This window comes from Pieris napi, chromosome 23, assembly GCF_905475465.1.
Source record: "Pieris napi chromosome 23, ilPieNapi1.2, whole genome shotgun sequence".
NCBI lineage: Eukaryota > Metazoa > Arthropoda > Insecta > Lepidoptera > Pieridae > Pieris > Pieris napi.
Window position 1 is genome coordinate 461844 of NC_062256.1, and position 12250 is coordinate 474093.

The 12250-nt window shown below is 36.6% G+C and overlaps 2 protein-coding genes across 4 annotated transcripts in view; one reads left to right on the top strand and one right to left on the bottom strand.

Moving 5' to 3' along the window:
* LOC125061140 (catenin alpha) overlaps positions 1 to 12250 on the bottom strand; it is a 47452-nt gene that overhangs the window by 14003 nt on the left and 21199 nt on the right. The window lies entirely within an intron of this gene.
* Positions 1286 to 8837, top strand: LOC125061141 (juvenile hormone esterase-like). The gene is made up of 4 exons (XM_047666366.1): positions 1286 to 1617; positions 1863 to 2583; positions 7598 to 8114; positions 8485 to 8837. Exons 1-4 carry the CDS (start codon positions 1447 to 1449, stop codon positions 8717 to 8719), a joined length of 1644 nt encoding a protein of 547 aa, XP_047522322.1. The 5' UTR covers positions 1286 to 1446; the 3' UTR covers positions 8720 to 8837.

A 12250-nucleotide genomic window follows, 5' to 3' on the forward strand; every position in this document is an offset into this window, starting at 1 on the left:
GGCAGTGCTCTACTCTCGACTTGTCAAAAACCCAGTCTTTCGAAACTTGAATGACTTTTTTCTCACTAACATAACACTTACAGCATAATATGAGTGCACTAAAATCGAGTAAAATAATCTATCAAGCACATATGGTATTTTTTATAAACAATTATTTGGTTTAACATAGTAAATAATAACATCAAAATCAATAATTCTTGGACGTCCGTCAGTCTGTGTTTATGGATCCATGTATGTGGCAGAGAAATTGGTCGAAAAATTTATCGTACCAGAATACTTTTTTTCTTATTATATAAAGTTATACCCTGGGCTGATTCCTAGTTAATATTAGCGTTCTAAGTACTGTCGTTTAATTATAATTTGTAAAAAACTAAAATACGACGGTGTATTTTCCTCACCTTAGAGTTATGGCGCCACTATATATTTTTTTATTACCTATATTATTGTTTTTTTCAATCATTCATTTTCATTTTTTTTGTCTGTTATTTTGTTTTAAAAAACTTGAGTTTTTGTTTTAGATTTTTTTTTAATGTGAATGACCGACTTTTGGATTTTCCAAACTATTTAAATCTTCCCACTATCCGTAAGATACTGTATCCTATGTATCGTAGTGTATACGTGTAGTTAAAAAAATATATTTATTATGGCCCGCTTAAGATACAGGTATCACTTATTGCACGTCATTAAATTTGAATCAGTAGACATACCTACTCATCGGCAAAGAAAATAGAGGGTGTATGAGGGCCGGCGTAAAAAGCTCTCGGTACTCTTTTAAAATAGCAAATCATCATACAAAATGACTATGGCAAACAACAGTTATTTTAAAACAAATATCGCAAATTAATTAGCCCGTCTAGCACTAGTCTCTTTTATCAACTAGATAATCGTTAACTTTATAGTAAGCCTTTTTACACAGCTTTTCTTTAGCGAGCCTCTGGGATTTTATTAAAGAAAAGTATCCCTTTTCCCAAAAAAGAGTTTCTAACTTCAGATAGACTAGTACGAGGAAATAGCAGCCTGCGTTTGTTACGAGTATAAACATTAAACGTATTGACACGAGTGGCCCTCACAATCATACTCCTAATAATAAGCCTTATATTTTGTCAGCTGTTATTAATACTAGTGACCTTGGAAGGCCTAAAAAAATAAATTGATAAACTGAAAATTACCTAAACCAGAAAGTACTACACCCTAAACTAAGTCTTTTAATAAACCAACTGTTTAAACAGCCTGCATGTTTGCCTTTAAATAATTGATTACCAATTTATTGGTTACATTAATTTTATTGAGCTCAGTCGTATTTTCTTATCATGGAAGTCATAAAACAACAAGTGTGAAAATTATAAAGAAAAATAGTAAATTTAAAATACATTTATATTCAAAACTAATAAGTATTGTGTTATGATTATTTATTAACGAGTCAAACTTGTCAAATTGTCCATAAATATGTCATTTATGTTCACACTTGTGCTGCTGCTAATCCAAAGGGTGTACTCCGATTCCCCAATAATAGAAACGCCGTGGGGCCTAATTCGAGGGATACCCGCTGATGATGGAGACTACAACATGTTTCTGGGTATACCCTATGCTCGTGTAGATCCAGATAATCCATTTGGGGTGAGTTGCTTTAATTTTGATTATCGATTCTGCTGAACTACTGATTCTGTTTAACAGTTAATAGGCCAGCATCAAGCCCAAAACAAGCAATGTGACATGGACACATATGGTAAGTCCATCGCTCGTGGACGCCTAGTAAATGCGTTAGCTTCGTAAGCCTGACAATTGTGAACACGTTAGCGAAACGCTATTTATACACGGGTATTTACGGTATCGCGTTATTCAATTAAAGTCATTCTTTACAGGCCGCAAAGCCGTTTCCAAAATTCACTGGAGTCTTCGAAGCAAACAACGGCACCACGATCTGCCCTCAAAGGGAAGAAGTTTCACAAGAGATACGGGGAACACTAGATTGTCTAGTATTACACATTTATGTGCCTGACATAACAAAAAACAAGACGCCTGTTCTCGTTTTCGTTCACGGAGGGTTGCATGACTTTGGAGACGGCGGACCAGATACATATGGTCCAAATTATTTGGTACGCCACGGTATAATTGTGGTATCAATAAATTATCGACTAGGTCCGTATGGTTTTATGTGCTTGGACATACCTGAGGTGTCCGGCAACCAGGGTTTCAAGGATCAGACCATGGCATTGCGATGGATCAAGGAAAACATAGAATGTTTTGGAGGCGACTCAGACAAAATTACGCTTTACGGTCAAAGCTCCGGGGCCGTCTCTGTTGAATTTCATTTATTATCGGAAAACGAGAAACTATATAATCAAGCGATAGTGCAGAGTGGAGGAACTTATGTTTGGAATGCAGCTAAGAGTAAAAATAATACTTTACCATTACTGCTGGCATCAGATTTGGGTTTCAAGACGTATGACGTATATAAAGCACTAGCGTATTTAAAAGGTATTGAAGTGGAACGAGTTATAGAGTCTGCGACGAGGTTAGAAATGCAAAGTAGTGGGTGTATCGAAAAAAAGTTCAATGGCGTTGAAGGTTTTCTCTACGTAGATCCGGTTGAGGGTAGACCGTAAAACAACACGTATCGTGTCCCCAATTCATTGTATTTTTAAAATCATACATGTATTCATATCGTTTGAAAACTACAAAAAGTGGTGTAATATCACGACATAAAATAGTGTAATTATTATTTCGCCCAAAAATATTCTAAAATCATTAGTAATTCTCAAAATCAGAACGCTTTATTCGAGTGACGTTTCAAGTTAAATAATGGTGAAAGGAACACCTTAAAGTTCTGTAAATTGTGCAGTGCTCAACACATGAACTAAAAACAAAAACTAAAGTGAAATAGTGAAGTGAACTTATTTGTGCAAGAAAGTAACGGTACACGTGTCAAGACTTGATACAACTCTTGACTCATTCAGTGTTTGTGACGCGTGTAACAAGTACAATATTTTCGATTAAGTATAGAAAAGACATTTGGTCAAATCGGCTTAAGTGCCGGCGACTCACTCATAGGGTTCGAGTTCAATCCTCAGTAGTGGACAATTTATTTGTTGTTTTTTTTTTTCTTTTTCTTTTTTCTCAATTTTCAATAACTAAATCAATATTTGATATTTCATTTTAAATAAGAATATCGTATATGGGGATACATACATGAAATAACAACATTTGTCAATAGAGGGCAGTGTCCGCAAGGTAGTTTAAGTAAACGCGTAAGAAAAAAGGGGATACCAGAGCACAAAATTAATTAAAAAAAATAAATAAATAATAATTTAAAAAAAAAAAAAAAAAAAAAAAAAAAAATATTAATATTAATAATTAAAAAAAAAAAAAATGTGCTTTATCTGGGAGTCATACCACAAAAATAGGGGTGCTTACATTATATGATAAACTATTTTACACAACAGTGATCGTATAATAAAATGAGTGGCCCAAGGAAAAAGTTAACCCAGCAGGACATTCACCGCAGCTTGTTCGTCACCAGGCCCAGAAGCAATTCCTTAGGAAGTAACCCTCCAGAAAGCTCACAAACCGTGACAGAACTACCGAGAGACACGACCATGCAAAATGCACCAAGCCAGCAAGGCACTCCATGCCCCCCGTCTTGGCAAAGAGTACCAAGCACGAGAAATCCAAAACGAAAAAAAGTCAGTGACTCTCCAGAGAATATAACCACCAGCAATATGTTCAGTCAACTAACAATTGACCTAATGGAAGAACCCACTACAACAAAAAAACCAGTGGAAAAAAAACCCAGCAAGCCTCCACCCATAATATTATATGGCATAGAAGATGTCAATAAATTAACGGAACTCGTGGAAACAGTTACAGATAAAAGCTCATTTACATTTCGGATAATGAACAGAAACCAACTAAGAATCAACACCCTAGATACAGAGGCCTACAAAAAAATCATCACTAAATTCCGTGTTAGTGGCTTAATTGGTCACACATTTAACAAAAAGGAAGAACGACCCTGTCGTATTGTCATTCGGAATCTTCACCACACAACACCTATAAGCGAGATAAAGGATGAAATTGAAAAAACTGGAAATACTGTGGTCGGGGAAATTATTAATTCCAGATATGGCCCAGAAAAAAAAACCTACCTCAACATTCTTTGTTAATCTCCTACCTAGCCACAACAATAAGGCAGCTAAAGAAATTAAATACATCTACCACCAATCTGTAACCATAGAGGATCCCAAAAAGAAAAACTCAATAGTACAGTGCCAACGGTGTCAGCAATATGGACACACAAAGAACTACTGCATGAGACCTTTCCGCTGCGTGAAGTGTGCGCAAGCACATAAAACCTCAGACTGTCCAAAGCGGGATAGAAATACACCCGCCCAATGTGCACTATGTAATGGCTCACACCCGGCGAACTATAAGGGTTGTGAAGTATACAGAGAAATTCTTGCTAGAAAAACTAACAAATATGGCCATCAAAGAACTGACAGACACATTACCGCAAAAGAAAACACGATTCAAGCCGTAAACGCTCCAAGAAACACTGCCCAACAATCTTCCTTCATTGGTAAGGAAAACGAACCACTCTCTTACGTGGGAGCTGCTAGAAAAGTTCCAGACAAAGAAAATGCTTCACCTGATGCTAATCAAAACCCTACATTATTAGAAACTCTCCTCACCAAACAAAATGAGAAATTTGACTTAATATTACAACAAATGAGTACTCTAATGAGTCTCATGACTACGCTCATAACCAAACTACAAGGCTAACCGGCCTTGGGTTAAGACTGGCGACCTGGAACATAAATGGTCTCTCACCCAATAAAAATGAACTCGAGATACTAATAACTGAGCACAAGCTAGACATAGTCCTAATATCGGAAGCACACTGCACAGACAAAACCACTGTCAAAATTAAAGGGTTCCAGATATACACCACGAACCACCCAGATGGAACAGGACATGCAGGATCAGCTATAGTTATTAGAAACAAAATAAAGCACCATCTACTGCCTGAATATAGAACCGAGCAAATACAAGCCACTACGGTCGCAATACAAGACAGAGGTGGATACTTTAATGTCTCAGCTGTTTACTGTCCACCAAAACATCGAATAGACGCCGACCTGTTCTCTCATTTCTTCTCGACTCTAGGCAATCGCTTTATAACAGGAGGCGACTGGAACTCCAAACATGTGCATTGGGGGTCAAGATTAATAACAACTAGGGGAAGACAATTGATGTTGAGCATCAATACAAATCACCTAAATATAATTGCTCCATCAGAACCTACCAACTGGCCAGCTGATCACAATCGAATCCCGGACATCCTCGATTTCTTCCTAACAAAAGGACTCTCTAAACAATACATGAAGATCGAATCATGTGCTGATGGTTCATCTGATCACACTCCAGTCTTATTAACTGTCAGCTCCACTATAATTGAAGTTGAGAGACCGATAAGATTGTATAACCAGCAAACTGATTGGCCTTCCTTCAGGGAACACATAGATGAAAACCTTAATCTAAATGTCAGACTTAAAGAAGCAGAGGAAATTGAAACAGCACTAGTGCAGTTTACTAATCTCATACAAGCTGCTGCGTGGAGAAGCACGCCTACTACTGAACACAAAAACCAGCACACAAATATACCATTGGAAATAAAGATGATGATTCAGGAGAAACGCAGATTGCGCAGAGTTTGGCAACTGAGTCGTCATCCACAAGACAAGACAGCCCTTAATAAAGCCATTGTAGAATTGAAGGAAGCTATAAAGAATGTTAATGACTTAACAATGCAAGCAAAGTTGGAGTCTCTAACCGCTACTAAGGCCAGCAACTATTCGCTCTGGAAAATCACCCGTTCTTGTAGCCAACCTAACAAATCAAAAGCCCCAATTAAAAAGGAAAACGGCTGGGCCAGAACGAGCCAGGACAAAGCGGACTTGTTTGCGAACTATCTAACAAGCTCCTTTAAACCTAATGTAACACTGGACAACTCATCAGATGAATATGTTGACCAAGTTCTAAATCAAGACCTTCAAATGGATCATCCCCCTAGACCTGTGTCGCCTGCAGAAGTCATAAAAACTATCAAATGCCTGGACAGTAAAAAGGCACCAGGTTACGACCTGATAACTAAAGAAGTATTGATGGAACTACCGAGAAAGGCTATAATCTTCATCACTATACTCTTCAATGCTATGTTACGAATAGGCTACTTCCCAGTTGCGTGGAAAATCTCAGAAATCATCATGATTTATAAGGCTGGCAAACTGATGACCGAAAAAACATCCTACCGACCAATCAGTCTGTTGCCTACTCTTTCCAAGGTATTGGAAAAGACAATACTTCGTAGAATTGTGCCAAGCCTTGTGGAGCGCAAAGTAATACCAGATCATCAATTCGGCTTCAGACAATACCATGGCACAGTGGAACAAGCTCACAGAGTATGTGACGCCATAAGAAAGTCCTTAGAACAAAGGGAATACTGCTCATCAGCATTTCTGGATATCCAACAAGCATTTGACAAGGTCTGGCACAAAGGCCTGCTATGTAAGATCAAGCAGAATATTTCCCACTCTTACTTTCCAATATTCAAATCTTACCTAGAGGATCGCATATTTTATGTAAAAGAAGGTGACGCCACTTCGGAATTTCAAAACATTGATGCCGGGGTACCACAAGGATCTGTTCTCGGGCCCATGCTCTACACGTTGTACACTGCTGACCTGCCGCTATTGCCAGGAATAACCACAGCAACATTTGCAGACGACACCGCTATATTAGCAAGCAATAAAGACCCAGGACTTGCATCAGAGGACTTGCAGAAAGGCCTTGACAAAGTTAACGAATGGCTGCAAAAATGGAAAATAAAAGCTAGTGCCGCGAAGTCAGTACACGTGACCTTCACCCTTAGAAGAGGAGACTGCCCACCTGTAAAGTTGGACCAATGTATTCTGCCCCACAGCGACCATGTAAGATATCTTGGCTTACACATTGATCGTGGATTAACGTGGAGGCACCACATCAAATGTAAAAAGCAGGAGCTACAGCTAAAGTACAACAGCCTTTACTGGATGCTAGGTAGAAACTCAAAACTTTCTCTAGATAACAAACTTCTTATATATAAAGTCATCCTTAAGCCCATTTGGACATATGGCCTCCAACTATGGGGCAGCGCAAGTGATACCAACATAAACATACTCCAGCGACAACAGAACAAGATCCTAAGAGCAGTTGCAAAAGTACCCTGGTACATTACAAACAACGAAGTTCACGAGCACCTCAACATAAGAACAATCAAAGAAGAAATCCGGAGACTGGCAGCTAAGTACAAAGAGCGGCTAAGCTGTCACCCGAATACACTTGCTCGCCAACTCACCATTAGACAGTATGTGAGTCGACTAAAACGTCACCATATTCTAGAGCTAGAAGACCGGCAGTAGCTCTAGACAGAAGATGAGTAGATGCTTCCAATGGGAAGTCACTCCACATGACAGCACCACAGAAAAAATTTGCTCATAGCCTTGGGGCTGATTGCAAATAACCGCAGAAAAAAAAAAAAAAAAAAAAAAAAAAAACGTAGATCCGGTTACAATTAAAACATTACCTAAAACGAAGAACCTTCCACTATTAGCCGGCATCACTGACGCAGAACGGCTGCTATACGTAATCAGAGGCCTTACTAAAAACCCATTGGACTACGACCCCTTTAAAGATTTGGTAAGATATGTGCCGCAAAACAAAATGAGTCAAGCTTATGACATCGTGCGTAGATTTTACATAGGTGATGCCCCTATAACGATTGAGGTTATAGATGAATTGATTGATTTTGATTCGGATTTCAAGTACACTTACCCATCAGAGCAGAGTGTAATGAGATTTTTGAAGAGTGAAGCGAAAGTATACCATTTTCTGTTTAGCTACACTGGAGGTAGAAACCAATTGAAGGTTCGAGACAATATAACAATCGGTGGAGCAGCGCATTCTGACGATGTAGGATATGTCTTTGAGACTAAACGTTTGCGGGGAAAGGGAAGTGATGTTGATTTTTTGGTTCTGGATAGGATGACCAAAATGTGGGCTAACTTTGTCAAGTATGGGTAAGTAATAACCTAATTTTATATTTTAGTACAAATCACGGAGAGTATAAGAAATGGCGACGTGTTGTAAAACCATTGAAGATGTCTTAGTTTGTTGAAGGAAAGAAGTAATTAGATTATTGAGATTATCTTAAACACTAATTATTTTATTAAGTACTTAAATAGTCTGTTTTATACATGTTTTACAAGTTTTGAGTAATTACTTTTATAACTTTTGAGTAACTCATATCTGGTGATAGAGAAAGCGAGGACTATTAGAGCGAAGCGTTTTCATTTATCTCAAATTACCTTTTCATCACGACATGTTCCAATATTATTTAATTTTTTTAAGTGAATTTTGGGTTCGTTTTAACACAAACTTTGTTCACAGTAACCCAACGCCAGAGATCACCGATCTCCTGCCGATCACGTGGCCGGTAGCGACTTCTCAAAAACTACACTACTTAAATATAGATAAAGAATTGTCCCTTGGTATAAGACCATTCCACAATCGATTCGCATTCTGGGATCTCTTTTATTTACATTATGTAAATAATGCTGGGGTCCTAAATAGTATTAATTTTATATTACTATTTGTTTTAGGTGTTTTGCACTGTATTGTATAATTCATTAATCTAAAAACCTAAATTAGCTGAATATCGTCCTTACATACCAAATTATAGTAAATAATGTTACCACGGTATTTTACTGTTTGTATAAGACCACTAAATAAGATAAACAATAGTGCTTTCGTAAAAAAAAACATAAGACTAACTAAAGCGTAGTTATACAAAAATCAGTGCAAAACTAAAATTTAAACTTAAAATGGTTGCGTTTTATTAAAATGTTATTATCATTAATGTCTTACGGAAATAGGATACAAAAAGACAGGCGCTTGTAAGAGACTTACCTAGGATAATATTCAGAATTTGTGTTGGAATTTACATACAGAAGTTATAATTCGCGCTAAGTCTCGTATCTGAACTCAAAGAAATAAAAGGCTAGAAAGTGGGGTTTATTTAATTTAAAAAGTATTTTCAAAGATATCATTACCAATGGAGTACCTTTTATTTTAAATTAGGAGGAGAGTTAGATGAAAACTGTTAAATCTTTTGGATGACATAATGATAAAGGTGGATGTATGGTTACGTCGGAATTATCATATGACAATCAGATAAAGATATGCCAATAAATAGACCAACAAATCAAGATTGGTTCAGTCACAAAACTAATCATGAAACTAGCGTGGTGTTTGTTGATCCTGGGATCAGTCCAGGGCCAGTTACGATTGGACCCACTGGTGGACACCAATCAGGGTTTGATCAAGGGTTTGAAAGCTGATGACGGAGACTACTCTATGTTTCTTGGAATACCGTTTGCACGGGTGGATGAGGAGAATCCATTTAGAGTGAGTTATTAGTATTTTTTTAATAAAAACTTTGTTCATAACAGAAATATCGTTACAAAATTTATTGACAAATCAATCAAACAAGTCATATAAGACAATAAGTATGCGTGAATGTATGAGTATGTGAACGTACGTATGTGTGTACGTATTAAACTGGCTGAGAGTTATAATAAGCGTACGATGTGTCTGTGTTAGCTGAATAGTATATATATTTAAATAGTTTTGTCACAGTAGTATTTTAATTGTTCATTTTTTATTTCTTTTTATAATCTTCTTAATAAGTTATTGAAATTAAAATTAAGATACAGAAATGAATAAAATAACATCTTTCGCACGTTTATTAGAGAAGAATTTATGATTCAAATATCTTTTATCTTAAGTGGTTTGTCAAATGTTATCTTTTTATCCTATCAAAATTCGAAGGTTTCGAATGCTACTTTAATAATTTTAGATAATTCTTTATATATATAGATTAACCTTTACCTTTGGACGCTGATCACCATTTTTTTCAGGCCGCTGAACCATATCCAAAATTTGAACAAATCTTCGAAGCATATGACGATTCCCGTATTTGTCCACAAATCCAATCCTCAGAGGTAACAGGAACTCTAGACTGCCTACGTCTTAACGTTTTTGTACCAAACGAAGCCAGCACACGCAACAAGGTACCAGTACTAGTATGGATCCACGGTGGAGGCTTCATAGACGGCTCAGGCACAAGAACAACCAGCGATCCCAAATATCTAATCAGACATGACGTAATCGTCGTAACTATTAACTACAGACTTGGACCGTATGGTTTTATGTGTCTGGATGATCCAGAAGTCCAAGGAAACCAGGGGCTCAAAGACCAAACCTTAGCGCTCAGGTGGATAAAGGAGAACATAGAGTACTTCGGTGGTGATACCAACAAAATCACTGTTTATGGTGAGAGTGCTGGCTCCATATCAGTGGAGTCCCATATAGCTTCAAAGAATGAAAATCTCTTCAACCAGGCAATTTTATCCAGTGGTTCTATTTATGGACGGGGGCTTTTAAGCGAGATTGATAATAGCGCACCTTTAAAGATTTCCAAACAATTGGGTTACGAAACTGATGACGCAAAAGTCGCCTTACAATTCCTTAAACAGACCGACGTTAAACTAGTTATAGCAGCAGCTCACGAGATTGGAATAAGACTGGGTGTATGCGTTGAAAACGAATCGGAGGGAGCATTCTTGACAGAACATCCATCAAGCATATCAACGCTACCCAAAGCGAGAAACATGGCCATACTGAGCGGGTACGATGCTTATGAGACCCTTGGTATGTACTACAATCAACCAGCGGAGTACTTCAGCAATATAGATCCCTTCAAGGATTATTTAGATCAGTTCGGTCTAGAGGACGACAAATATGATGCTGCGTATAAAGCAATACGCCGATTCTACATCGGCGACTATCCGATAAGCATAAACACGAAATGGGGAATAATCAAATTTACTTCTGACGTTACCTTCAACCACCCTACAGTGAAAAGTATCAAACGTTTTAATGATAGTGGTGTAAAGAATCAATACTTTTATGTATTTGCGTACACAGGTAAACGGAATTTACTGACTGTAACAGGGAATATCAAAACATGGGGAGCTGCTCATGGAGACGAATTAGGCTACATTTTTGATATGGATATTCTTGATAAAGATGTCAATAAAAGAGATCAACTTATTTTGGATAGGATGACCACTTATTGGACTAATTTCGTTAAATATGGGTGAGTATCACTGAATTAATTTAAAACTCCCGTTAAACGAAATTAATCAATAAAGCTTTTTATAAGTGTATTTAAATGATCCTAATTCTTGGGATTGATTCGCTCCAGTTCAAACAATTTGTATACCTCAAAATTTGGCGATTAAAAAGAGTGGCGGAGTTTCTTGCCCTGTTTACGCCCTTGGCTTGCGAACTGGTAGTAAATGTAAATTTAGAATCAATTAAACATTTTTAAACGGTTTTATTTAGCTCACCCCGTTTGTTTTATTCTTTCTTGGGTCAAATTTAGTAATTCAAATTTCACCCTCTTCCTGTCAACCGATTAATCTGAAATTTTGTATACACTTTGGATTTTGGTGACAATACAATAAACTAAATAAATAAAATAAAAATAAATAAATATTATATAATATATAAATATATATTATAGATATATATATAACATTATATTAAAAACTGTATCTATTTTATTAATTAAATATATATTATATTTATATTATAGAATTGATTTATTTATATAAACTAACGGGCAAGGAACCTTGCAATAATGAAGCACTAAATGAATGAAACAGAATGCGAAATAAAAACTAAAAACTAGAAAATAAAAATAGGTAAAAAAACTTTTTAAGTTAAACGGTTTTATGTTAAACATACATTGCAATGTTTAAGATAAATGTACTAAAAACCAAAAAATAATAAAATAGATACAGTCGTGGGAATTATAAACATATGCATAGACTAGACTAAAATAAAACCGTAGGGCACGTCAATTGTCTACGTATGTTGCAAATTTAAATCACAAACCATTATTAGACGTTTTGGTAAAGTTTTCCTTAAATTCAACAAAGAATTTATTTCTCCTGAAGCTTCCGTTGGACTTCATTGTACTAAGTAAGGACATGGGTATAAAGAATAATGTAAAAGTCTTTTCGAGAGTAGCAAATAGGCCCAGAGCCCGTGATTGGGTTTCCCCAGGATAAAAAAAGTTTCTTAAAAC

What these genes read in the sequence shown, in the direction of transcription:
- LOC125061141 (XM_047666366.1), top strand. Translation starts at nt 1,447, where the DNA reads ATGTCATTTATGTTCACACTTGTGCTGCTGCTAATCCAAAGGGTGTAC. An exon ending in ATCCAGATAATCCATTTGGG is followed by an intron (nt 1,618 to 1,862) that starts GTGAGTTGCTTT and finishes CATTCTTTACAG; the next exon opens with GCCGCAAAGCCGTTTCCAAA. An exon ending in GCTAACTTTGTCAAGTATGG is followed by an intron (nt 8,115 to 8,484) that starts GTAAGTAATAAC and finishes CTTTGTTCACAG; the next exon opens with TAACCCAACGCCAGAGATCA.